The sequence below is a fragment of the Silene latifolia genome, chromosome 9 (genome assembly GCF_048544455.1).
Source record: "Silene latifolia isolate original U9 population chromosome 9, ASM4854445v1, whole genome shotgun sequence".
NCBI lineage: Eukaryota > Viridiplantae > Streptophyta > Magnoliopsida > Caryophyllales > Caryophyllaceae > Silene > Silene latifolia.
In genome coordinates this window covers 191,694,205-191,721,339 of record NC_133534.1, presented here as the reverse complement: position 1 = coordinate 191,721,339, position 27,135 = coordinate 191,694,205, and the positions used below count along the sequence as shown (strand labels likewise).

General features: G+C 32.9%; 1 protein-coding gene across 1 annotated transcript; it reads left to right on the top strand.

Annotated features, from left to right (window-relative positions):
* The first annotated feature begins 4,882 nt into the window (after nt 1-4,882).
* On the top strand, nt 4,883-7,064 carry LOC141602042 (protein FAR1-RELATED SEQUENCE 5-like). Its single transcript, XM_074422351.1, has 4 exons — nt 4,883-4,931; nt 5,284-5,681; nt 6,384-6,697; nt 6,779-7,064. The coding sequence occupies exons 1-4, from the start codon at nt 4,883-4,885 to the stop codon at nt 7,062-7,064; spliced, it is 1,047 nt and encodes a 348-aa protein (XP_074278452.1).
* The last annotated feature ends 20,071 nt before the right edge of the window (nt 7,065-27,135 follow it).

Below are 27,135 nucleotides of genomic sequence, written 5' to 3'. Positions count from 1 at the left end.
TGGTACAAAATACAGTCTGCATAAATAATTCGAACAAAAATTTCATCCCTAGAACAGAGAGATGAAAGGCAGGATGTAGATTTCATCCCTGGAACAAAAATGAGACATGAGATATAAAGATCAAACTAAATGTAGATTTTTGACTTCCTGGCAATGAGATGAAAGGCAGGATGCATCATTTTAATCAGCTCGACTTTAAAGCAAGTGTTTCAATATGAGAGCAAATAATAGTTGTGTTTGTACCAAGGTAGCTATGTGAAATAAAGGAAAAAGAGCTGCTAGCACTTACCACAGTCCAGATTTTGGCCTCCCAAAAAACAGCATCATAGGTTCTTGATCTGTATTGATACGGATTGTTCAACGACACTAGTTTTCTGTCAGAAAAAGTTGTCATTTAGGATTTGGCCTCAGAGTGTCAGAATTTGAGACACGTCAATTCAATACTTATGTACCCAATTTTGACACTGGTATGGCCTTACGCCCATAACCCTTACCCGAATCTGAGTATAGTTGGAAGGCATGTCTGTTTGCACCAGTTTGGAATTCATCCCACAGTTTACCAACTGCAAGTCTAAATATTTTCCCAATACACATATTACTTAGTCTAGATACACATATCAATATTGTGAGATACATAAATCATACATGTATCTAGTATTATTCATACATATATCTAGTAACAGTGCTTCATGTATCCAGCCCATTGGAATCTGGATACATGGCCGGCTTTTGCCGAGCATTTTCACTTGATAGACTATTGTCAATCCAAAACACCCACCACAAATAATCAACAGTAATCATTTGTTTACCTTTTTCATGTATCTAGTAAGAGTACTTCATGTATCTAGTAAGAGTACTTCATGTATCCACCCTAATCATTTGTTTACCTTTTTCATCCCTCATGGCTTCATGAGGGTATTTTAAACGGTAAACAAATGATTGATTGGGACGGAGCACGGAGGAGTAACCAACAATAAAACTTATAGATTATTTTGCAAAAACTACACCTACCTATCATCAAACCCATAAAATGCACCAAGTTACTAACTTTAATTTCCAGAATGAAGTAGACAGAAACTACATCAGTCACCATAAAAATAACAATGAACAATCATTATCGCCGGCATCAAAACCACATTAATTCATCCCCAAGATACTAACTTTATGTCATACATAACATTAACCTGATAAAAAGAGAAAAGGGTATGTAATACCTTGTTAAAAATAATGATGTTGAGAAATAAGTGTGCCGCCATTGTTGGAAATGATGATGTTCTTAAACTTCAAATAATATTTAGTATTAAGCATCTGACACCAATCACTGCTGCCTTTCAATTAACAGATGACAAATCTTAATTACCCATCGGCACCGATCAATCGATTTCATCAGTATCGACGATGTGCAAATCCTTAATTAAAAGATGACAATCGATGCTTCATCATTCACAAATCTTTATCACCCTCTCTTTCCACCATTAAATCGATCGGATCGCCTCAACAAAACCACCAACATCTTCACCCTTGACAATCTTAATTCGGACGAGGATGAGAACTATGCCGGAAGGAGAAGGAGTGATAAATAAGAATGTCCCCGGCGATGATAGCCTCGGAGCTACGCCGGCGAGATCTACGTCGGTGCTCCGATGGCAATGGTGGTGGTGGTGGTGGTGTGGTTCAGTCGTTGCGGAGGTTGGTGTAGAAGGGGATATAAATGAAAGTTTAATGCGTGAAGTGTATGACTAGGATTTAAAAAACAGTGTAACCGCTCCCATAGAGTAGTTCGTACGGTTCGTACTCAAGTCAATTCGTACGGGATCTCGCCCCTATATATATATATATATATATATATAGCGAAGTTCTTATGAGTCCACCTAAATCTTTGAGTCCATAAGTCCTCTCTACATCCCTTAGATCTTCCACTAAGGATGGTTGAGAATGAAAGCAAAAAAGCATACTTAACACTAATGAGTTTCTTATACACTAATTAATCCACTTTCTCTCTCTAGTTTTAATTATACATTCACTAATGGATTAATTATACACAAAAAAAAATTTTTGAGCATAATTTTTTTTTTGGACTGAAACTTTATACAAATGTTACTACACTTTTACTGTTTTAAAAGTGTAATTTCAACGGAAAAAAGTGTAATTTCAACAAAAAAAATTGCGGTTTGACGGATTTTATTTTAAAATTTGAAAATTTGAAGCAAATTTACAATATATTTTGCGTTTTACGAGTGTAACTCAGTTTTTTCGACAAATATTATTTTGAATTTTTCCAATTTTAACACAACTCATTGTGAATTGAGTGACTTATAAGTGTAACTTTAGTCTTTTAAAAGTATAATTTTAGTCCATTAAAGTGTAATTTTAATCCATTAAAGTGTAATTTTAGTCCATTAAAGTGTATTTTTAGTCCATTGAGAGTGTATCTGTAGTCCATATTAAAAGTGTAACTTTAGTCCATTAAAGTGTAATTTCAGTCCATTGAGAGTGTAACTTTAGTCCATTGAGACTGTAACTTTTGTCCATATTAAACATGTAACATGAGTCCATTGAGAGTAAAACTATAATCCTTGAAAGTGTAACTTTAATAGATATAAGTGTAACTTTAGTAGAGAAAAATGTAACTTTAATAGAGATAGCTGTAACTTTAATAGAGAAATCTGTAATTTTAATAGAAAAAAGTGTAATTTTAATAGAAAAAAGTGTAATTTTAATGAAGAAAAGTGTAATTTTAACGAAAAAAGTGTAATTTTAATGAAGAAAAGTGTAATTTTAACAGAAAAAAGTGTAATTCTAACAGAAAAAAGTGTAATTTTAGCCGAAAAAAGTGTTATTCTAGCAAAAAAAAGTGTAATTTTAATGGAGAAAAGTGTAATTTTAACAGAAAAAAAGTGTAATTCTAACAGAAAAAAGTGTAATTCTAACTACAAAAAGTGTAATTTTAGCCGAAAAAAGTGTTATTCTAACAAAAAAAAGTGTAATTTTAATGGAGAAAAGTGTAATTTTAACAGAAAAAAAGTGTAATTCTAACAGAAAAAAGTGTAATTTTAACAGAAAAAAGTGTAATTCTAACAGAAAAAAACTGTAACTTAACAAAAGTAAGAGAAAACGACGAGATCTTGAAAGAAAAAAAAAGCGTGTTATTCATCTACAAACCAAATCAAACAAATATGACACAAACAGACGGAGGGACATAAATATGACATAACGGGATTTTCAAAATTTGAATTTTGAAATCATTAGAGGCAGAATTTTTAGCACACAATATGTAAATTTAAACAAATAAAATTAAAAAAACGAAATAAAAGACACAAAATAAATAACAAAAACATAAAACAAAACAAAAAATAAAACAAACAAAACAACCAAAATAAAAGACACAAAATAAATAACAAAAACATAAAACAAAACAAAAAATAAAACAAACAAAAAAATAAAACAAACAAAACAACCAAACAACCCACTCATAAACACAAAAGAAAGAGAAAAACAAAAAAAACAAAACAAAGAAAATAAAGTAGATCTGAAAATAAAAAAAGGTGGTTTCTCAACAAAAATTGTTTGGCAGATTAACACCCATTTTAAAATAAAAATCAAATAATTTCAAACAACAACAAAAATTACCAAATATGAACAACTTAAAATCTGAAAAATAAAAATAAAAAAAAAACCCGAAAAATAGAACGTGGATGGTGGTAGCAGCGGCTAGTGGTGTTGCGCGTGAGGGAGTGGCAGCGCAGGTGGTGTTTGTGTGAGGGAGTGGCAGCGGCAGGTGGTGGGCGTGTGGTCTGCGGTGGAGGAAGGAGGAGGACGGAGGGCGTGAAGGAGGCTGTGGGTGTAGTGGTTGTTGGGGGAGGCAGGAAGGACGGAGGGAGGAAGAGAGGAGGGAGGGCGGCAGTGTTCGCTGTCGTGTGGACGGCAGGAGGGTGGGGTGGGGTGGTGTGGTGGCCGTGTGGTCTGCGGTGGAGGAAGGATGAGGACGGAGGGGGTGAAGGAGGTTGTGGGTGTGGTGGTTGTTGGGGAGGCAAGAAGGACGGAGGGCGGAAGAGAGGAGGGAGGGCGGCAGTGTGGTGGTGGTGGGGATTTTTTTTTTCTCAGATTTGTTTGAGAGGAGAGGGGAATTATTTGGTTTTTTTTTTTAGAAAATTAAATTGGGATTTTGAAAGAGGTGGTGAATGATTTGTGTGAATGAGAGATAAGTGGGTGGAAAAATAAATTATATATAGTTGATTAGTATTTGATTAATGTGAATTAGTAAGGTAGTGAGAGAGTGGGCTTAATTAGGCATTGATCCCTTGTTTTTTGTCTTCAATCTCAGCCTTCCATAGTGCTCATCCAAGGGCTCTAATGAGGACTTATGGACTCACACTTAGGAGGGGGACTCATTTGATCTCAACACTATATATATATATATATATATATATATATATATATATAGAGAGAGAGAGAGAGAGAGAGAGAGAGAGAGATAGGTTCATATGAGTCCTTAGTTTTAGTTGAGTCCATAAGTCCCACTATTAGCCATAGGATTAAAAAAAATGGATGGTGGAGATTAGATGGACAAAAGCTACTCATTAATTAGGGAAAAAAAAGATAAACGTGTGATTATTTGTAATTAATAGGTCTTTAGGTTTCCAACAAAACCTCAATCATAATTATAGTTTTGTTCACGTTTTTTGAAGCCTACATTCTCTGTAAAACTTTCATCTTCTAATGCACCTTCATTATTCAAATTTTTTTCGTATTCATCTTCTCCTTGCTGCCATTTTTTTTTTGGTGATTCATCTTCCCCTTTGTAAACTGTTTTGCATGGTTGTTAAAGACACAAAAAATCAAACTCTTACACGTTTATTGTTACTCATCACTATATTTTTCAATGTCGACATTGAACATGAATGATATGCAGATTGTGGAAGTAAACAATGGTAAGTAAATTGTTCTTCAACTTTTTTTTTCTTTTGTTGTCATTTTTTAAGAAGAGTAGTAGAAGGTGAATAGGTAGAAGATGAAAGTTTCATGAGTTGCTTGTTAAGTTATTAAAATTGTGGAAGAATAGCGACGTAATTATTGTAAATATTGAGTTTTTGGTGCAGGCTGTTTATAAAAATTGAGTTTAAGCTATAACAAAATCCTTTTTTTGGTGGGTAAACAAATTTCGTTGGAGTTACATAGTTAGTATTCTAGAGTTACATATTAGCGCACTAAAGTTTGAATAAAATTTGATTGTTAATATTAAGGTGTTATTTATGATAAAAGGCTATGGATTTTTTTCGACAGTGGAAGAATGTTGTGCGGATGATGAAGCGGTTGGGGAAGAGGAATTTTGTCACGCATTGCAAGGAGTAGGTGAGGATGAATTTTGTAGGATAGTTGAAAGCCAATTTACGCCATATGTTGGGCAGCAGTTCGAAATCATAGAAGAAGCTGTCGAGTTCTATAAGATGTACGCTTTAGCATGTGGATTTGATGTGCGTAAATACACCACGAAGAAGTGGCGTGACGGAACGATTAAATCAAAACTTTTAGTATGTAACCGGGAGGGATTTACGTATGCAAAGAAGGTTAGCAAATGCAAAGATTTAGAAGTCTGTGAAAGCACGCAAGAGGGGGTTGAAAATGATGGAGATAAGCATAGGAGGAAAAGTAAAGTAAGGAGGGTTGGGTGTAAAGCGAGGGTTAGATTATTGATAATGAAAGGCGTTCTAGTAATTGACCAATTTCATGTCGGCCACAATCACGAGATTGTAGAAGTTAAAGATAGAGAGTTTCAGAAATTATCAAGCGCCTACAGAAGTATCACAAAGAGTTCATAGTCTTTAATTCATAGGTTAGTACAATAATTTATATGTTGTTTATTATTGTTTTTTTATGGGGTTAAAGTTACATATTTGCGGAGTAAAATTACAATTTACATCGTTAAAGTTATATTTCAATTTTATGTGAAAATTTGATAAAAAAATAAGTATTTTTTAGCAATTTCTGACCTAAAAATACAGTAGTTATTTAGTTAAATTACATTGTTCAGTGATAAAGTTACACTGTCTTTTATTTGAAAAGTTACACTTTGTTTGACTTAAAGTGAAAGTAGTTGTGGAGTGAAATTACACTGTAGCTGACATGTCAAAGAAGTGACTCGAAATCAGAGTAAAATGACAATGGTTGTGAAATGAAGTTACAGTATTAAGGGTTAAAGTTACACATTATGTTTTTGGTAAAAAGTTAGTTGAAATTACACAATTTTATCAGCGTTACATTTTGTATTGTTTGTATATAGGTGAAATTACATTTGAATTGAAAGTTATAGTTCATGTGAAGTAAAGTTACATTATTCTTGGTTTCAATTACAGTAGAAGAACTGACATTGTGTTTAAATGCAGCTGAAGATAGGTGCTACAAAGACATTCAAAATGCGCAAGGAACATGTGAATGGGTTCGAGAATATTGGAGCGAATCTTACGGACTTCAAGAATTTTCATAGAGACGTAAAGTGCTACATTAATGAAAGGGACGGTCAGTTGTTGATAGACCGGTTTAAGATCATGGCTGAAACACGTGAAGATTTTTACTTTGATAACGAGGTGGATGTTGATGGGAGCTTGATCAGGGCAATATGGGCGGATGGTGTTGGTCGAAGAAACTACTCGATTTTTGGTGATGCTGTCTCTTTCGACCCCACATACTCAACAAACAAGTACTCCATGGTATTTACCCCTTTCACCGGTGTTGATAACCATAAATGATCGGTTACTTTTTGTGGTGCGTTAATTTTTAGGGAGAAGGATGGGTATTTTAATTGGGTGTTTAGCCGGTTTTTGCATGCTATGGGTGGTAAGGAACAAGAGTATATTATAACCGACCAAGACCCAGGAATTATAAGTTCTGTTGGGCAAATATTCAAGATGGCTAGACACCGTTTCTGCATGTGGCACATCATGAACAAAGTTCATGTAAAATACGGGAGCAACGCGAAAGATTATCCGGAATTCGTGAAGAAGTTGAATGACATTGTGTGGGATGAAGATATTGAAGCGGATGAGTTTGATAGTCGTTGGGGGTGAGATAATGAGGAACATGGAGTTGGTAAGGAACGTGAATGGTTTGAGGAAGTATACAATAAAAGAAGGCAGTGGGTGATGGCCCATTGTAGGGACTTAAAAATGGGAAGTGTTACGAGGACAACACAAAGATCGGAGAGTTAAAATAGTTTTTTTAAGAGATTTGAGAACAATTCTGGAACTTTAGTCGAGTTTTGGATGAGATATGTGTTGGGAAATGTGTCCTCAACAATAGTGCGATCACATGATTTAAATATCATTATTAAATCTCATTTTAAGAATACAATTGGGAAGTAATATTGTTACTGTCAACTGGTCAACATATATCGGTAATGATTGGCTGACTAGAGTTTGACATTACTGTCGTGTGACGGTGGTGATCAGTTGACCCCCTAGGTCATACCTAAAGGGCAATACTCTTAATTGATTATTTAATTAATCGTATAACGTTGCGAGTTAATTAAATTACTTGAAAATTGACGGACGATTTTGGAAGTAAAATTTACGTATCAAATTGAAATATGATTAAATGAGATACGGTCTGAGTAATTAAATTGTATAATTACTCGGATGAAATAAATTGTTTAATGTAACAATTAAATTTGAATGAATTGTTATAAATACAATCTGTTGTGATTTATAAATGGTAAAATATTTTGGCACAAGTAATTATAAAATTACTAAGTCGATTTTTGTATGTGACGTATTTTTGATAATACGTTGATTTTTAATATGTTAAAAATACATAACAAATATATGTGACATGTAACATGTAACATATAGACAATTGACAAAAATAATATGGATTCCATATTATAGGATGGGCCGAAAAATTAGAAGGACTTAAGCTAATTATAAGTTGTTTGTAATTAGTGGATAAACACAATGATTAAAAAGCAACCTAGCCATGCAAGCCTATTGTTCCTTGTGAAGAACAATTTCTCCATGCATTGGCTCCCCTATTGCCATCCTCTTACAAGGAACAATAGGCAAATGTGATCATTGTTTTCTCTATAATTTTACCTAATAATATACAAAAGCTAGTGTATTATTTTCATTCTAATTCACTCATCCAAAATACAAGTTCTAGTGAGAAGAAAAATCCTCTCTTCTTCTCTCTTAAAAACCGAAACACATAAGTGTTTATAAAAGTTTTGGTTCAATTTTCTACCTTGATTAATATTATACTAGTATTTGTAATATTAATTAAATTAAGAGAAGCCTTGGGTATAAAGCTTAGGGAGAGATCTTACACTTAGATCTTGTTCATCCATAAGGAAAGCTCAAGAACAAAAGAAAAGGAGATTTCTTTTGTGCCCTATAAAACCGAAACATCATTGTAAGGACATGATTTTTTCTTCTCTTTATTATATTGTTTGCATGCATAAGTTCCACTATTAATTTTATGACAAATTATTTAGACATATATGAGTATGTTAATATGTATATGAATCTACATTTCCTTCAATCGGTATCATGAGCCACGGTTGTTTGCATGCAAATTGGTTAAAAGTTTTTCCGAGTTATAAGAATAACAAATAAAACTTGTAAAATTTGTGTTATTATGATATATCACGAAATTATTACATGCATGTTAATATTTCTGGTCCTAAAATGTTTTAGGATATTTTGGTTAATTTTTCGGATTTTTATTGTTCATAATTTACAATAATGGCATTTAAATGTGATTTTATGAGTAAAAATGTCATTTTTGGTCTAAAATTTGCTATACTTCGAATTTTCCAGTAATTTTTGGATATGTTGTCACATATATTATTTTGAGATAACCTGTAAATTTTCATAATTTTTGGACTTGTTATGCTCGAAAAATGGATTTTTCATTTTTAATTCAGATTTAAAGTGAAAAATAGGTTAATATGAGTTAAATTTCGAATCTGGTCATAGAAATTTTATATGTTGTCACATGCAATTTTACAAGATGTGTGTAAAATAATTGGCCATAAAGAAGTCCTTATGCATGATTTATGGATTTTTGAAGAAAAATAGCATAAATAGTGACATTATTAGTTAAAAATTAATAAAACATAATCTATGACTTAGGAAAAACGTCTAATGTTGCATTTTATTATCATTTTCAGATCTAAAATTGAAAAGTTAATGAATATAATTTTTCCTCATGTTTTATGATTATTTTAGTAAAAATCGATAAACCGCAACATTGTTTTTCCGGAAAATTTCGAAATGTTTTAACCTAAGATTTTGAACATTATGAGTGTCATGGTATTTTTCCAGAATGTTCATGAACTTAAATTTCAAATTTTGAATTTATTTGAAGTTTTGTGACTTATTTGAAGTTTAATAGCTTATTTTTGTAATTTTTGGTCCATTTATGAACAATTTTATAAGATATGGGTTAATTATGGTCAAATTATTAGTGAAGACTAAATTTTGAGTCCTAAGAGGTTAGGGTAATTAACTAGTGCATAAATATGAATTTATGCAATTTTGTGATTATAAAATGTTGAAATCACGCAAATCCGTAAAAACCGAGTAATATACGATATTGGCAATTTAAAGGCGATTTAGCATAAAATGAGCATGTTCATACATACTATAATGCTGCATTTTTCTTTATGATTGTCATAATTTTAATTTATGTAATTTTGAATTATGTAATTTTACTTAGTATGGCCTTAGATTTTAATTGGTATTTCCCGAAATGTATGGGAATATCGATTCGGTTGTAATTTTATAGTGATCTCGTATCACCGTTTTGTAATTTAATAGATTTATTTTATTTAGTTACAAATGTATAATAGGAAATTATGTAATTTATTATGTAATTTTATTCATTCCGGAGTTCCCAAAGACGGATTTCTTCAAGAATGGCGATACATAAAGACGGTGTTACCTCGAGATGCGTGCTACAACCGAAGTTCAAGGGACCAATGGAGTTGGTTTCCGAATATGTAATAGTTAAAGAGTTTTTCTATTTTAGGAAAGGCCATACTAGGATTTATTTATTCTTTTATGCTTGCATTTTATTTTATGTCACATGCATTGCTAAATCGCCATAACTAAACATGCATTGTCTTATCGAGTTTATCGACCGTGTCAATTAGAATTATCGTAGTTCACCGCTTTAGTTCACTTAAAACGTGATAGATAAAAAATTGACATGACCTCTCGCTAAAATTATCAATTGAGACATAGCCTTACCAAATAGTAGAAACCATGAAAACCTATTTCGTGAGGGAGTGCGCTCGGCCACACCGGGGTACAAACCTTGTTACGTAGGGGAAGTGGGTGATGAATGTTAATCCACTGAATTCATGTTGATAAGGGATGTATCGGCCACACCGTGCCCAAGTTAATGTGGGTTTGGATCATGGACACATTTATTCGAAATTTGGATTGAACTCAACAAAAGTATTTGATAAGGGATGTATCGGCCCCACCGTGCCCTTGTCGATGTGTTTTGGGCTAAAGATAATTGTTAATGTAATATTATCGACCAAGAGTTCTAAAAGTAGAATCGATTAAACGTTAATCCACCGAGTTATATTGATGAAGGATGTATCGGCCCCACCGTGCCTAAGTCAATATGAATTTGGGTCTTGGAATCATTTATCATAGTTGGGTAGAGGTCACTATATAAATGCTATACTTGTTATTTTTCAAGTATTAATAAAACGATAAATGTTAAGTTTTCCATTATTCCGTTATCATATTGTTCTATTTCTTTACCACAATTCATATACGATATCATTTCGTTTTTGATTCAAATCTCCATTAAAATATCGTAACTAAAGACAAATATGAATTTGCTTCTAAAACCTCAAATGTACCATTGCTAAGGATCTCTTGTAAAAGAGTATAGATTAAAGTTATTCATTATCAAACAGGTTTTTGATTCTTGACTAAACACATCTACTTGCAATGGATTGTTATTCATATACTTAATTGAATTAAGTATCTTGAAGCGATAAATTATTTTGGTAATTAGTTTTGTCAGAATTCGTAATTGACCAAAATAACGCAACCACTTCAATGAAAGTTTTAAGACTAAAACGAACAAATGAAGAGTAATCTTCATAAGATTCAACTTTGCTTCTCTAAGTAAAAACTCATAGAATTAAGTGGGAGCATTCTCTTAAACCGTTAAGATGAGGACGAGGTTCAAGAAGTAAGGATTATAATGGAATTGATACAAGGTTATGATAAAAGTAAAGTTGTTGAAGAATAACGATACTAAACCTATCAATCCCGACCGATAAAGTTTCCATTGTCTTAAAATGTTGGACACGAGAAAGGAAACTACCCCAAATTATTGAAGAATCAACAAGTTAGTTGTGGGACATCTAATGGGACCTTCTTCTTTAAAATGTTTATTTGATTAAACATAAATTTTGCTAGTACCACTTCGTCAATATTAGAAACCAGTGGAGGTTTTTCATCATTGTGTTGGATACATAGGATGAATAGAATATGACGACTAGCAACAATGAAGTCGAGAGATAGAGTAATTGTGTACTCAATCTAGTTTTTGGATTTAAAGTGGTACTTAATTATGACTATTAAGTGCATAAACTCTAAATAAGAATATAAACTTGTTACGATACAAAAGAGGTTTCACTTTTGTGACCCTATACACCACGATTTGATGTATGGCTAGCCCATTATCAAGGTGATAATATTCTAAACCAAACTAGAACGATATATCATGAAGATGATGTAAGACTCAAATTGGTAACCCAAGATTAAACCTTAAATTTTGGAATGATGAACGCAAAGAGTTATCGAGTACTCTTGAAACCATTAGATTGTTAATGGTTTATGCGTATCTTGTATTCAAAGCAAGATGTCTCGTGCTTTTTGGATGAAAAGGAGATCGAGGTTGTAAATCATTGATCCAAAATAGGTTGATCATTTTCTTTTACCAACGATTTAAGTTGACACTAATATGTTCACTTAATAAGGTAAATAGAAAAATCTTTGAAGAAGTTTAAAGAGTTCAAGGAATCACGATTAAGTCGTGAGGGGATTATCAAAGTGAAGACTTTGATATAAGCCAAAGGAAATCCGATATAGTATCACAAGTTAATCTCTCTTAGCACGCATTATGGAATAATGTATGGTTGCATAAGAAATCAAACGCTATTTGATATGGTTTGGATTTCAATCAAGTTACTTTGAGTTACTTGATCCTTTTGGGGATTTTATCATTTTTGTCTAATTTATTTTAACACTAAATCAAATCATATGAGATATGAAATGGTAAGGGTACCATGTTTGTAAGTTTTCACAAGAAACAAATGCTCATTTTTCCCTTTTCAATTATCACGAGTACGACGGGTTTGCGGCTCGTGAAGCTGTCTTTCTAAAATACAAGTTTATTTCTAGAAGACAGAGTGGGAGAATTTATTCAAGAGCCACAAAGAATGTTATGTCGCAAGAAACTGGTCTTTCTTGGCTACATGAGACATTTATTCAAGAGCCACAAAGAATGTTATGTCGCAAGAAACTGGTCTTTCTTTGCTACATGAGACATTTTGTGTAAGATGTTGTTTCTTTAAAACCTAGGAGGTTAAATTCGTCAAATTGTTGAAAATGATGGATTCATGCTACTTTTAAGAAAGTAAAGAGCTTATAACTTACAAAGAAATTGTTTGATTCAAGTTGATTACTTCTGGAAAGTAATGAACATATGACTTACATAAGAGTGTTCAAGTCACAACTCAATACAAGGCTTAGAGCCATGAAAATCCGAAATAAAAAAGGCTTGATTAGTTGCAAAGGGTTTTGCACTAATTAAGAGAGATTTCAAGGCTTGATTAAGTGACAAAGGGTTTTGCGCTAATAAAGAGATATTTCAAAGCAAGATTGGTTGCAAAGGGTTTTGCACTAATTGAAATGATTAAGTCTATTTGGATCTTCTTAGGGATTGTGTTTCATTATGAGGTTATGAAATACATAGCAAGTGAATCTAAAACCCACTTCTTCAATTAGAAGGAATGTATTCAATACATATCTTGAGTTTTGAAGATTCTTGCAATCCTAAGATAATGTGAAACTTAAGAGAGGGTCTTAAGTAGGACATCAATGAGTTAGAATCAACATTTTGATCATGTGATAAAACATTTCTCGATGAGTCGAGAAGTTGTGTTTATACATGGAGTTTAGTGGGAGTTACGGAAATTTTAATTAGTCCGATATGTGGATGACATATTGATCATTGAGAATGATTTAAGACTTTTGGAGTATTATAATACATCTTGAATATCCGGATTTATGAAGATAAATCCACATGATATTAGCGTCAGTAAGAAGTCTTATGTTGATAAGATTCATGACTAGTTCAATTAAATTGAACATATTTGATTGATTTCATTTGCTTCCGCTGCCAAATCAATTAAATAGAAAATGATGTATAACACTTCATATACTTTGAGTATGATGAATTGTTTTCAAAATCGAATTTAAGTAATCTTTACCTGGTACATATAAAGATTACCCTTAAGTGCATGCAGAAGCATTAAGGAAGTAAAGCAAAGTGTTTATGATGCAATTTTGTGTAAGGGTGTTACACAAGTGACAATTGACAATTGAGGTTGCGCATGGTTTCCGACAAAACCATAATCAAAACACATTAGGATGGTTAAGATACCATTGTGGCTATGATAATTAAGAAGTAGATTTTCTAGAATCGTTCTAGGCAATAAAGAACAATGAGAGATATATATAAAGGAAATTGAGTACACTTGCAATCATGAAATGTGCAAGAGGATGAGTCCCGAACACTGTGAATACAGTGGGAGCTATTCTTAGGCTAAAAAGGGCCTATGTCTTGATTGGATCTCGACACGTACTCAGAAAGTGTTGTGATGCAAATGTATACATTACAAAGGAAAACGAATATGTAGTAAGGTTGAGTAAGGTACAAGAAGTTGATAAAACCTACTAACCAAAGCCTTCTCATAGGCTAAACATGATGAGTCATGTCATTTCAATTGAATTGAAATGAACAACTACATGCAAGATCAAATTAGATTATAGAATATGGAATAGTAATCAGGCATTGACTATTCATATGTGATAATCGCATTTGTCGTTCGAGTTTTTCTTTAAAAACTCCTTTTATACTTTGTTACATCCAAACGGGTTGTAGTGACAATTGAACCCCGTTAAAGTGAACACGGATTAACATTGTATTCGCCCATAGTCACTTGTATGAGGTGACGTCTCGAAGTGACTAGAGTGTGATGCGATTGATGGCAAGTTCAAATGCCATAGAGTCATGTGAGATGACTAGTCGATCACATAGGCGGTATTAGGAACTTTTTGTCGGGCCTTATGACCGCTTATAGAGTTCTGGCAAATTTATATAGCCTGGTCGTGGCGAGAGCTGCTATAGTATTCTAATGAGTCGATTCTTTTGACTAAAGACTATTCACCTAAGATGGCACGATTTGAGATTAACTTTGATTTGTGTTACTACGACCTTCGTAAATGGGGTCAAATGGGCATATTTTGGGTTATGATGGCTGTGGCTAGTCAAAGGGAATGAGTGCGATAGGAATTGTCCATCCCCTTGTCGGGGTTATAACAATATCTCGGGGCCACTCGAGGAGTAATGAATCGTAAATGCGTGGCCACGCTCGGAAGGTATCCAGCGTGGATAAATCCGGTCAATCAGTTATTCTCCAGATCGAGGAAACCACTCTCGATATGATCACTTGCAAGTACGACCCGAAAGACACCTTGCATTGAGTGGGAGATAGTAATAGGACAAGAGAATTGGTGACGCACACTTGTCGAGGACAAGTGGGAGATTGTTGGGAAATGTGTCCTCAACAATAGTGCGATCACATGATTTAAATATCATTATTAAATCTCATTTTAAGAATACAATTGGGAAGTAATATTGTTCTCAAACTGGTCAACATATATCGGTAATGATTGGCTGACTAGAGTTTGACATTACTGTCGTGTGACGGTGGTGATCAGTTGACCCCCTAGGTCATACCTAAAGGGCAATACTCTTAATTGATTATTTAATTAATCGTATAACGTTGCGAGTTAATTAAATTACTTGAAAATTGACGGACGATTTTGGAAGTAAAATTTACGTATCAAATTGAAATATGATTAAATAAGATACGGTCCGAGTAATTAAATTGTATAATTACTCGGATGAAATAAATTGTTTAATGTAACAATTAAATTTGAATGAATTGTTATAAATACAATCTGTTGTGATTTATAAATGGTAAAATATTTTGGCACAAGTAATTATAAAATTACTAAGTCGATTTTTGTATGTGACGTATTTTTGATAATACGTTGATTTTTAATATGTTAAAAATACATAACAAATATATGTGACATGTAACATGTAACATATAGACAATTGACAAAAATAATATGGATTCCATATTATAGGATGGGCCGAAAAATTAGAAGGACTTAAGCTAATTATAAGTTGTTTGTAATTAGTGGATAAACACAATGATTAAAAAGCAACCTAGCCATGCAAGCCTATTGTTCCTTGTGAAGAACAATTTCTCCATGCATTGGCTCCCCTATTGCCATCCTCTTACAAGGAACAATAGGCAAATGTGATCATTGTTTTCTCTATAATTTTACCTAATAATATACAAAAGCTAGTGTATTATTTTCATTCTAATTCACTCATCCAAAATACAAGTTCTAGTGAGAAGAAAAATCCTCTCTTCTTCTCTCTTAAAAACCGAAACACATAAGTGTTTATAAAAGTTTTGGTTCAATTTTCTACCTTGATTAATATTATACTAGTATTTGTAATATTAATTAAATTAAGAGAAGCCTTGGGTATAAAGCTTAGGGAGAGATCTTACACTTAGATCTTGTTCATCCATAAGGAAAGCTCAAGAACAAAAGAAAAGGAGATTTCTTTTGTGCCCTATAAAACCGAAACATCATTGTAAGGACATGATTTTTTCTTCTCTTTATTATATTGTTTGCATGCATAAGTTCCACTATTAATTTTATGACAAATTATTTAGACATATATGAGTATGTTAATATGTATATGAATCTACATTTCCTTCAATATGAAAGTGCTATAGACCAACAAAGATATACACAGAAGAAGCTTGATAATGAGAATAGGTATACATCACCAAAATTGTTAACTCAACTTCCTATAGAGAGTCACGGGGCTAGAGTGTACACACATGTGGTGTTTGATGTGTTCCAAAAAGAGGTAAATCTATCAACGAGCGGACTTAGTGTAAGGGGTTTCACAGAGCGGAATGGTGTAGAGGTGACAAACCTAAAAGATGGCTTGATGGGAAGAGTGTATGACATTCAGTACAAACCAGGTATTAACGCTGACTTTGTACTTTTGAAATTTTAGTTTGGTAGTTTGTAACTTTTATTTACTGATTGTGTAATTTAAACAAGATATTCTGTAACTTTATCAAGATTATGTAGTGGAGCAGAAACTATTTTTATTTCCTGAAGTTACACTTCAATTACTATGCAGTCAGACGTATAATTTTTTTTAAATGGATGACTACACTATATTAACTTAGTTTTGTTTTTGGTTTGTGTGGAAACAAGGAACAAATGAGGTGAAATGCACGTGTACAATGTTTGAACATACTGGAATCCTATGTAGACACATAATTTCGATATACTTAGGTCATGGTTTGAAACAAATACTGGAATGTTACGTGGCTAAAAGATGGACAAAGGTGAAAGAAATGTAGATTCATATACATACTAACATACTCATATATGTCATAATTAATTTGTCATAAAATTAAATGCGGATTTTATGCATGCAAACAATAATAAAATAGAGGACAAATCATGTCCTTACATTGGTGATTTTCGGTTATTAGGGCACAAAAGAGATCACCTTTCTCTTTTGATCTTGAGCTTTCCCTTATGGATGAACAAGATCTAAGTATAAGATCTCTCCCTAAGCTTTATACCCAAGGCTTTCTCTTAATTTAATTAATATTACAAATACTAGTATAATATTAATCAAGTAGAAAATTGAACCAAAATATTTTTAACACTTTGAATATTTCGGTTTTAGAGAGAAAGAGAGGAGGATTTTTATTCTCTCTAAAATTGTATTTTGGATGATAGATGGAATGAATGAATAATACACTACACTTAGTATATTATTAGGTAAAAATTATAGGAAAAACAATGATGGTTTTTCTTCCCCAAAACCGTGTAAGAGGAGAGCTTTAGGGGAGCCAATGCATGGAAAAATTGTTCTTCACAATGAACAATAGGCTTGCATGGCTAGTGACTAGTGCAATCATCATGCCTTCCACTAATTACAATCAACATATAATTAGCTCAACAACCCTCTAATTTTCGGCCCACTTAATAATATGGATTCCATATTATTTTTTGTCAATTGTCAATATGTCACATGTCATATGTGATATAAATTTGTTATGTAATTTTTAACATATTAAAAATCAACGTATTAATAAAAATACGTCACATACAAAAATCGACTTAGTAATTTCATAATTACTTGTGCCAAAATATTTTACCATTTATAAATCACAACAGATTGTATTTATAACAATTCATTCAAATTTAATTGTTACATTAAATAATTTATTTCATCCGAGTAATTATACAATTTAATTACTCAGACCGTATCTCATTTAATCACATTTCAATTTGATACGTAAATTTTACTTCCAAAATCGTCCGTCAATTTTCAAGTAATTTAATTAACTCGCAACGTTATACGATTAATTAAATAATCAATTAAGAGTGTTGCCCTTTAGGTATGACCTAGGGGTCAATCGATCACCACCGTCACACGACGAATGTCAAACTCTAGTCGACCAATCATTACCGATATATGTTGACCATTGACAAGAACAAAATTACTTCCCAATTGTATTCTATATAATGAGATTTAAACATGTGATCATCATGATCAACAGTCGTGATCGCATTATTGTCGGAGGACACATATTCCAACAATCTCCCACTTGTCCTCGACAAGTGTGCGTCACCAATTATCTTGTCCTATTACTATCTCCCACTCAATGCAAGGTGTCTTTCAGGTCGTACTTGCAAGTGATCATATCGAGAGTGGTTTCCTCGATCTGGAGAATAACTGATTGACCGGATTTATCCACTCTGGATGCCATCCGAGCGTGGCCACGCATTTCCAGTTCATTACTCCTCGAGTGGCCCTGAGATATTGTTATAACCCTGACTAGGGGTGGACAATTCCTATCGCACTCATTCCCTTCGACTAGCCACAGCCATCATAACCCAAAATATGCCCATTTGACCCCATTTACGAAGGTCGTAGTAACACAAATCAAAGTTAATCTGAAACTGTGCCATCTTAGGCGAATAGTCTTTAGTCAAAAGAATCGACTCATTCGAATACTATAGTAGCTCTCGCCACGACCAGGCTATATAAATTTGCCAGAACTCTATAAGCGGTCATTAGGCCCGACAAAATGTTCCTAACAGTCTTCCTATGTGATCGACTAGTCATTTCACATGACTCTATGGCACTTGAACTTGCCATCAATCGCATCACACTCTAGTCACTTCGAGACGTCACCTCATATAAGTAACTATGGGCAAAACAATGTTAATCCATGTTCACTTTAACGGGGTTCAATTGTCTCTACAACCTGTTTGGATATAGCAATGTACAAGGTGAGTTAATAATAACTCAAACGACAAATGTCGACATCACACTCGGGTAGTCAATATCATATTACAACCTTGTGATGTATATCGTCAGTGTAAACACTTATTGATTGCAATAGAAGTTTAACATCCCATGTGTCCATGTGTTCAAACTTCTTACACTTGCAATTTCCTTTACATTCATGTTCTCTCTCATAACATGAATCTTACCAAGTACACATCAAGGTTCCCGACCTTGGTTTCGGTTCTTTAACTTGAAATAACTTTCTTATCGATTATCTCATAACGAACGAATTTGTGATGAATGATATAACTTGTACTGATCAAGTACTCCATCCACACACAATGCACTAGGTATATGTTTTGTAGAATCTTGTAACAATTGACAAGATTATTTAGCTTAGCACTTCTCACAAGTCCTAGCTTAACTAGGAAAGATTATTTTTGAATAACCTCTTATTCAACCAAGCATCTTTCAAAACTTCTCATTTCTCTTTCAAGGCTTGAAAGAATTGCGATTCTCATAAATCCTCATATGTGCTCGGATTTTCTACAATATGTGCAACTTCTTATCACATAATGGAGTATTCCGTCAAACACCGAAATCGCTCATCGGATTCTTCTTGAGAATACATGACGTTTCCATTATGGCTCACCAATTCAATCATCATGCTCTTATGCATATGATTCATAATTGGACATGTACATGCTTATTCTAATGGCGGAAACATTAGTTACTAATAATCATGAGATCAACCGTTCATAGGTTCAATGAACGACCATGACTGCTAATGGCAATTCCATTTTCATCTACATGAATAACCTATGTGAATGTTGATACGATGTGTATCTCTTAATACTAATCCAACATCCCTTGATGTAATTGGATCCATCATTGTCCATTTTCATCCAGAATTGAAAACTCAAAAGCTTCTTTATGAAAGAAGGTATTAGCTCGTCATTCTTTAATGAGTGATGAGTTGTAAACATTCAAAGGATGATAGCTCCCACTAAATTCCATGTCTTCACATGAGATTTTCTTACCTCCCACTCAATTCTACACATTTCGAAATTGACTTCTCAATCGAAATTTATCAAGAATTGTAATATAAATTGCATTGCCAAGTTATTAGGATAAAACCATATATGTTCCCATCATATCCTTTCAAAATGCCTATTTTGAAGTGGTCTTATCTTAACCTTACGGAAAGAGATTTTAAATCTCCAACACACTCATGTCATAATGATGTGTAGTAATGTCATTTTCAAATATAAACAATATTTAGAATACATCCTTCGCAAATACCCTTTTGGAAGGAGGTTTAACCATTCATAGTGAGGTTAAGCATGACATCTACGTGGTTAAAACTTTGGCTATTGAAGATATCGGTATATCAATCCTTGCAACTCGATCATAACTAGTATGTTAATATGATTCATTTAGGCTCTTAAGTAAATCTCATGGTTGAAACTATTGGTCAAATATTCATAAACTTAGTCAAAAACTTGTTAAGACTTTACATTAGTCATTTTATTCCAAAACTTCTTTTGGTCTCCTCGTGTAGTTATCTTGAGGACATACTCTTATGTTAACTACACTTGGTCTCTTTAGTCATATAGAATTAACTTGAGACCATAGATCTCATCTATTCGGCATACTATGTAAATAAATATACCTTCACTCAAATCATTCTCTCTTGCGTAGATCTTCATATACACAAGTGCACAATTTTATCTTGCCTTGTGTGTTGTGTCCTCATTTTTTCTCCCACTCTATCTTTGGAATAAATACACTATATATTCAAAGATAGCATATGAGACACAAATTAATGATGTTGAAGTATAAGGAGAACTATCTCATAGATAGACTAATAGTTATTGATTTCATATGTGTACTTGGTGATTGACATACCTTTAAGAGAGTTCATAGACTCAAAATCTCTTTATAAATGATCATACACACGCCTTAAGCATGTGGACATATAATGAAACCCGTCATTATAATTGTCTATTAGATCACCTTAAGTGAATAATCTTATGTTTCAAAACGCAAGCATTTTAAAGATGAAATTTAGAACATTAAAAGGATAAATGATAAAACGGGTGACTTGGGTTGCAAACCAAGTCACCATTATCCAAAATACAACTCATTATCCAAAATACTTTTACATGTCGAACACGGAAACTTAAAGTTCTAAAATCCAAAATACAACTTAAATTAAGACAATGGAAAAACAAAGCTCCATAAAAGCTATCCTTAGCTTCTCCATGGTTTCTCATGCTTGTTTTTCCTTTCCTTTGTCTTTGCTTGGTGGAGGCCCTATTTACAATAAAAAGGGAGATACATTATCACAACTTTGCATCATATTACCATAGTTGAATTTTAAACATAAAAGAAGGATAGTCATTTACCTACTGGAGTGATCTTTCCAGCTTTGATATCACCAAGGTATTTGGAACAATTTCTTTTCCAATGACCCATGCCATTACAATAATGGCACTTATCAAGAGGACCCTTCTTGACTTTGGAGGTGCTAGCTTCACAAGACTTAGCTTTGGTGAATGTGGGAGCTTGCTTCTTGCCCTTTCTCCCATTCTTCTTGAACTTCCCCTTACTCTTTGTGCTTATGTTAAGCACATCCTTGGGAGGGTTCACATTTAACCCCATGTCCCTCTCGGCTTGCACAAGTAACTTGTGCAACTCCTCAAGAGACACATCCTTGTCTTGCATGTTGAAATTCATTCGGAATTGCACATATGCCTTGACTTTGGACAAGGAGTGTAGAATCCTATCTACGATGAGTTCTTTGGGGATCTCAACCTTTTGAATTTTCAAGGTCTCGACAAGCTCCATGAGTTTGAGCACATGAGGGCTAACCTTTTGGCCCTCTTTGAAGTCGAGATCAAAGAATGCCGCGGCCGCCTCATATTGGACGATCCGCGGAGTTTGTGAAAACATGGTCACAAGTTTGGAGTAAATCTCATTAGCATTGCCCATTTTGAAGGCTCTCCTTTGGAGGTCCGCCTCCATCGCAAATATCAAGACATTTTTCATTGCGGCGGACTCCTTTTGGTAAGTCTCATAGGCTTCCCTAGTGGCCGCAGTGGACCTAGTGGAGGGTTCGGGTGGAGAGGCCTCGGTAAGGTAACGAAGCTTGTCGTCACCTTCGGCGGCTAATTTGAGTTGGGCATCCCATTCGGAGAAATTTGACCCATTCTTTTCAAGTTTACATCGATCCATAAAGGATCGGAGCCAAGACGAACTAGCGAGTGGTGTAGCATTAGAAGTTGGTGTTGATGTTGCCATTTGTTATGAAAAAGAAGTGGTCTACAAAACAAAATATAAGGAGTAAAACAATTGTCGTTTTAATAATACTTGTAAAAATGTATGATTTAAACAAGTTTTATGCATTTTTCTAGTGACCTCTACCCAACTAGATAAATGATTCCAAGACCCAAATTCATATCAATTTGGGCACGGTGTGGCCGATGAAACCCCCATCAATATAACTCGGTGGATTAACGTTTTAATCGATTCTACTTTTAGAACTCTTGGTCGATAATATTACATTAACATTTATCTATAGCCCAAAACACATTCAACAAGGGGACGGTGTGGCCGATAAAACCCTTATCGAAAAACTTTTGTTGAGTTCAATCCAAATTTCGAATAAATGTGTCCATGATCCAAACCCACATTAACTTGGGCACGGTGTGGCCGATGAAACCCTCATCAACATGAATTCGGTGGATAGACATTTATCACCCACTTCCCCTACGTAACAAGGTTTGTACCCCGGTGTGGCCGAGTGCACTCCCTCACGAAATAGGTTTTCATGGTTTCTACTCTTTGGTAAGGCTATGTCTCAATTAATTGTTTTAGCGAGAGGTCATGTCAAATTATTATCTATCACGTTTTAAGTGAACTAAAGCGGTGAACTACGATAATTATATTTGACACGGTCGAAAAACTCGATAAGACAATGCATGTTTAGTTATGGCGATTTAGCGATGCATGTGACATAAAATAAAATGTAAGCATAAAGATAAATAAATCCTAGTATGGCCTTTCCTAAAATAGAAAAACTATTTAACTATTACATATTCGGAAACCAACTCCATTGGTCCCTTGAACTTCGGTTGTGGCACGCATCTCGAGGTAACACCGTCTTTATGTATCGCCATTCTTGAAGAAATCCGTCTTTGGGAACTCCGGAATGAATAAAATTACATAATAAATTACATAATTTCCTATTATACATTTGTAACTAAAAAAAATAAATCTATTAAATTACAAAACGGTGATACGAGATCACAATAAAAATTACAACCGAATCGATATTCCCATACATTTCGGGAAATACCAATTAAATCTAAGGCCATACTAAGCAAAATTACATAATTCAAAAATTACATAAATAAAAATTATGACAATCATAAAGAAAATGCAGGACTATAATATGTATGAACATGCTCAATTTTATGCTAAATCGCCTTTAAATTAGCCAATATCGTATATTACTCGGCTTTTACGGATTTGCGTGATTTCAACATTTTTATAATCACAAAAATACATAAACTCATATTTATGCATAAGTTAATTACCCTAACCTTTTAGGACTCAAAATATAGTCTTCACTAATAATTTGACCATAATTAACCCATATTTTATAAAATTGTTCATAAATGGATTAAAAATTACGAAATAAGCTATTAAACTTCAAATAAATCACAAAATTTCAAATAAATTCAAAATTTGAAATTTAAACTCATTAACATTCTGGAAAAATTCCATGACACTCATAATGTTCAAAATCTTAGGTTAAAAATTTCGAAAATTTACCCGAAAAACAATGTTGCGGTTTATTGATTTTTAATAAAATAATCATAAAAACATGGAAAAGTTATTTTCATTAACTTTTCAATTTTAGATCTGAAAAAGATAATAAAATGCAACATTACACGTTTTTCCTAAGTCATAGATTATGTTTTATTAATTTTCCACTAATAATGTCACTATTTATGCTATTTTTCTTCAAAAATCCATAAATCATGCAAAAAGACTTCTTTATAGCCAATTATTTTACACACATCTTGTAAAATTGCATGTGACAACATATTAATTTTCTATGACCAGATTCGAAATTTAACTCATATTAACCTATTTTTCACTTAAATCCGAATTTAATAATGAAAAATTCATTTTTCAAGCATAACAAGTCCAAAAATTATGAAAATTTACAGGTTATCTCAAAATCATATATGTGACAACATATCCAAAAACCAAGTGAAAATTCGAAGTATAGATAATTTTAGACCAAAAATGACATTTTTACTCATAAAATCATATTTAAATGCCATTATTGTAAATTATGAACAATAAAAATCCGAAAAATTAACCAAAATATCCTAAAACATTTTAGGACCAGAAATATTAACATGCATGTAATAATTTCGTGATATATCATAATAACACAAATTTTACAAGTTTTATTTGTTATTCTTATAACTCGGAAAAACTTTTAACCGATTTGCATGCAAACAACCGTGGCTCTGATACCGATTGAAAGAAATGTAGATTCATATACATACTAACATACTCATATATGTCATAATTAATTTGTCATAAAATTAAATGCGGATTTTATGCATGCAAACAATAATAAAATAGAGGAGAAATCATGTCCTTACATTGGTGATTTTCGGTTATTAGGGCACAAAAGAGATCACCTTTCTCTTTTGATCTTGAGCTTTCCCTTATGGATGAACAAGATCTAAGTATAAGTTCTCTCCCTAAGCTTTATACCCAAGGCTTTCTCTTAATTTAATTAATATTACAAATACTAGTATAATATTAATCAAGTAGAAAATTGAACCAAAATATTTTTAACACTTTGAATATTTCGGTTTTAGAGAGAAAGAGAGGAGGATTTTTATTCTCTCTAAAATTGTATTTTGGATGATAGATGGAATGAATGAATAATACACTACACTTAGTATATTATTAGGTAAAAATTATAGGAAAAACAATGATGGTTTTTCTTCCCCAAAACCGTGTAAGAGGAGAGCTTTAGGGGAGCCAATGCATGGAAAAATTGTTCTTCACAATGAACAATAGGCTTGCATGGCTAGTGACTAGTGCAATCATCATGCCTTCCACTAATTACAATCAACATATAATTAGCTCAACAACCCTCTAATTTTAGGCCCACTTAATAATATGGATTCCATATTATTTTTTGTCAATTGTCAATATGTCACATGTCATATGTGATATAAATTTGTTATGTAATTTTTAACATATTAAAAATCAACGTATTAATAAAAATACGTCACATACAAAAATCGACTTAGTAATTTCATAATTACTTGTGCCAAAATATTTTACCATTTATAAATCACAACAGATTGTATTTATAACAATTCATTCAAATTTAATTGTTACATTAAACAATTTATTTCATCCGAGTAACTATACAATTTAATTACTCGGATCAGTATCTCATTTAATCACATTTCAATTTGATACGTAAATTTTACTTCAAAATCGTCCGTCAATTTTCAAGTAATTTAATTAACTCGCAACGTTATACGATTAATTAAATAATCAATTAAGAGTGTTGCCCTTTAGGTATGACCTAGGGGGTCAACTGATCACCACCATCACACGACAGTAATGTCAAACTCTAGTCAGCCAATCATTACCGATATATGTTGACCAATTGACAGTAACAAAATTACTTCCCAATTGTATTCTATATAATGAGATTTAAACATGTGATCATCATGATCAACAGTCGTGATCGCATTATTGTCGGAGGACACATATTCCAACAAAAGGATGCAGCCGGCGATACCTCTGACGTGAAGAGTATAATTGATGGGAAACAAATTGAAATGACAAGGTTGTGGTCAAAAGTATATGAAACAGTTGGATTACTAAGGGATATGGAGAAGAGTTATGTAGAGAGCTTGTCCAGTTTAATTCGGGAGTTTAGAGAAAAAATAAGACTATCGGGGGAGGAATTGACAAAGCAACAAGAAATAGAACAGTTACTAGGTTGTAAGGCCAGCGAAACGATTATAATATTGCCTCCTAAGCAGGCCAAAAACAAGGGGACGGGAAAAAGATTTTTGTCTAAGAGGACCAAAGTTGCTGCCAAATATGCCAAACCGAAACGGATGTGCAATAATTGTAAGCAAATGGCACACCATGACAAGAGGAATTGCCAAATCCATTTGCTGAGAGTCCATCTACATCAGTTCAATATTCTTCAGAGGAGAGTGAGAATGAGGAAGAAGATGTCTCGGAGTAGTTGTTTGAATCAAGTTTTATTTGGTTACTCCAGGTTATGGAAATGTTTATTTTGGGATTATGGAGAGGAGTAAATTTTTATATTAAGGTGGTTTATGACTGTAAGCTAAGAGTATAAACTGTAGTTACACAATGTCTGACTGAAGTTATATGTTTTGTGATATGAAATTACAGTTACTAGTATAGTTGTTTTTGTTTTTTCAAGTCTTGTGTTTAAGTATGACCATCAACTTGACATTACATAGCTGAATTGATGAAATGGCACTGAAGTTTTATTGAAATATAGTTTGTAATTGTTTGTGTAGTAGCACTTAAAAGTGTAACATTTTAACTTAATTGTGTAACTAAAGATGGAGTTACATATTGTCCAACTTAAGTTACACAAAATGTTGAATGAAATTACTGAAAATATAGTTGCTTAATATCTCAAAGCTGGGTAACTTGAAGCTGAAAGAATGTAACTTCAGACCGTATAATCTGTAACTTCAAGCGAGAAGAGTGTAACTTCAGGTTGCAAGCTGTGTAAATGTAAAACAGAAAATATAGTTTATAAATTACAATTATGCTTAGTTGATTGTTAACTATTTTATAATGAAGGAGTAGTTAATTTTTATACTAATGTGGTAATTATAGTTTAAAAAATTTTAAGCATTTAGAAGTGTGTAGCTAAAGATGGAGTTATATATTGTCCAACTTAAGTTACACAAAATGTGACTGAAATTACAAAAAATATAGTTTCTTAATATTTCAAAGCTGAGTAACTTCAAGCTGAAAGAGTGTAACTTCAGACTGTACACTCTGTAACTTCAAGCGAGAAGAGTGTAACTTCAGGATGAAAATTCTGTAACTGTGAAACTGAAAATATACTTTATAAATTACAACTATGTTTAGTTAATTGTTAATTATTTTATAATGAAGGAGTAATAAATTTTATACTAATGTGATAATTACAGTTACAAAAATATTAAGTTTTTGAAGTTACACACCGTATGAGTAAAAATACATGTTTTTGAAGTGGAGTTATTTATAATTAGTCAGTAATCATTCCATATATTAAATTATTAATTGGGACTGAAACTTTGTTGACATATATATGTAATT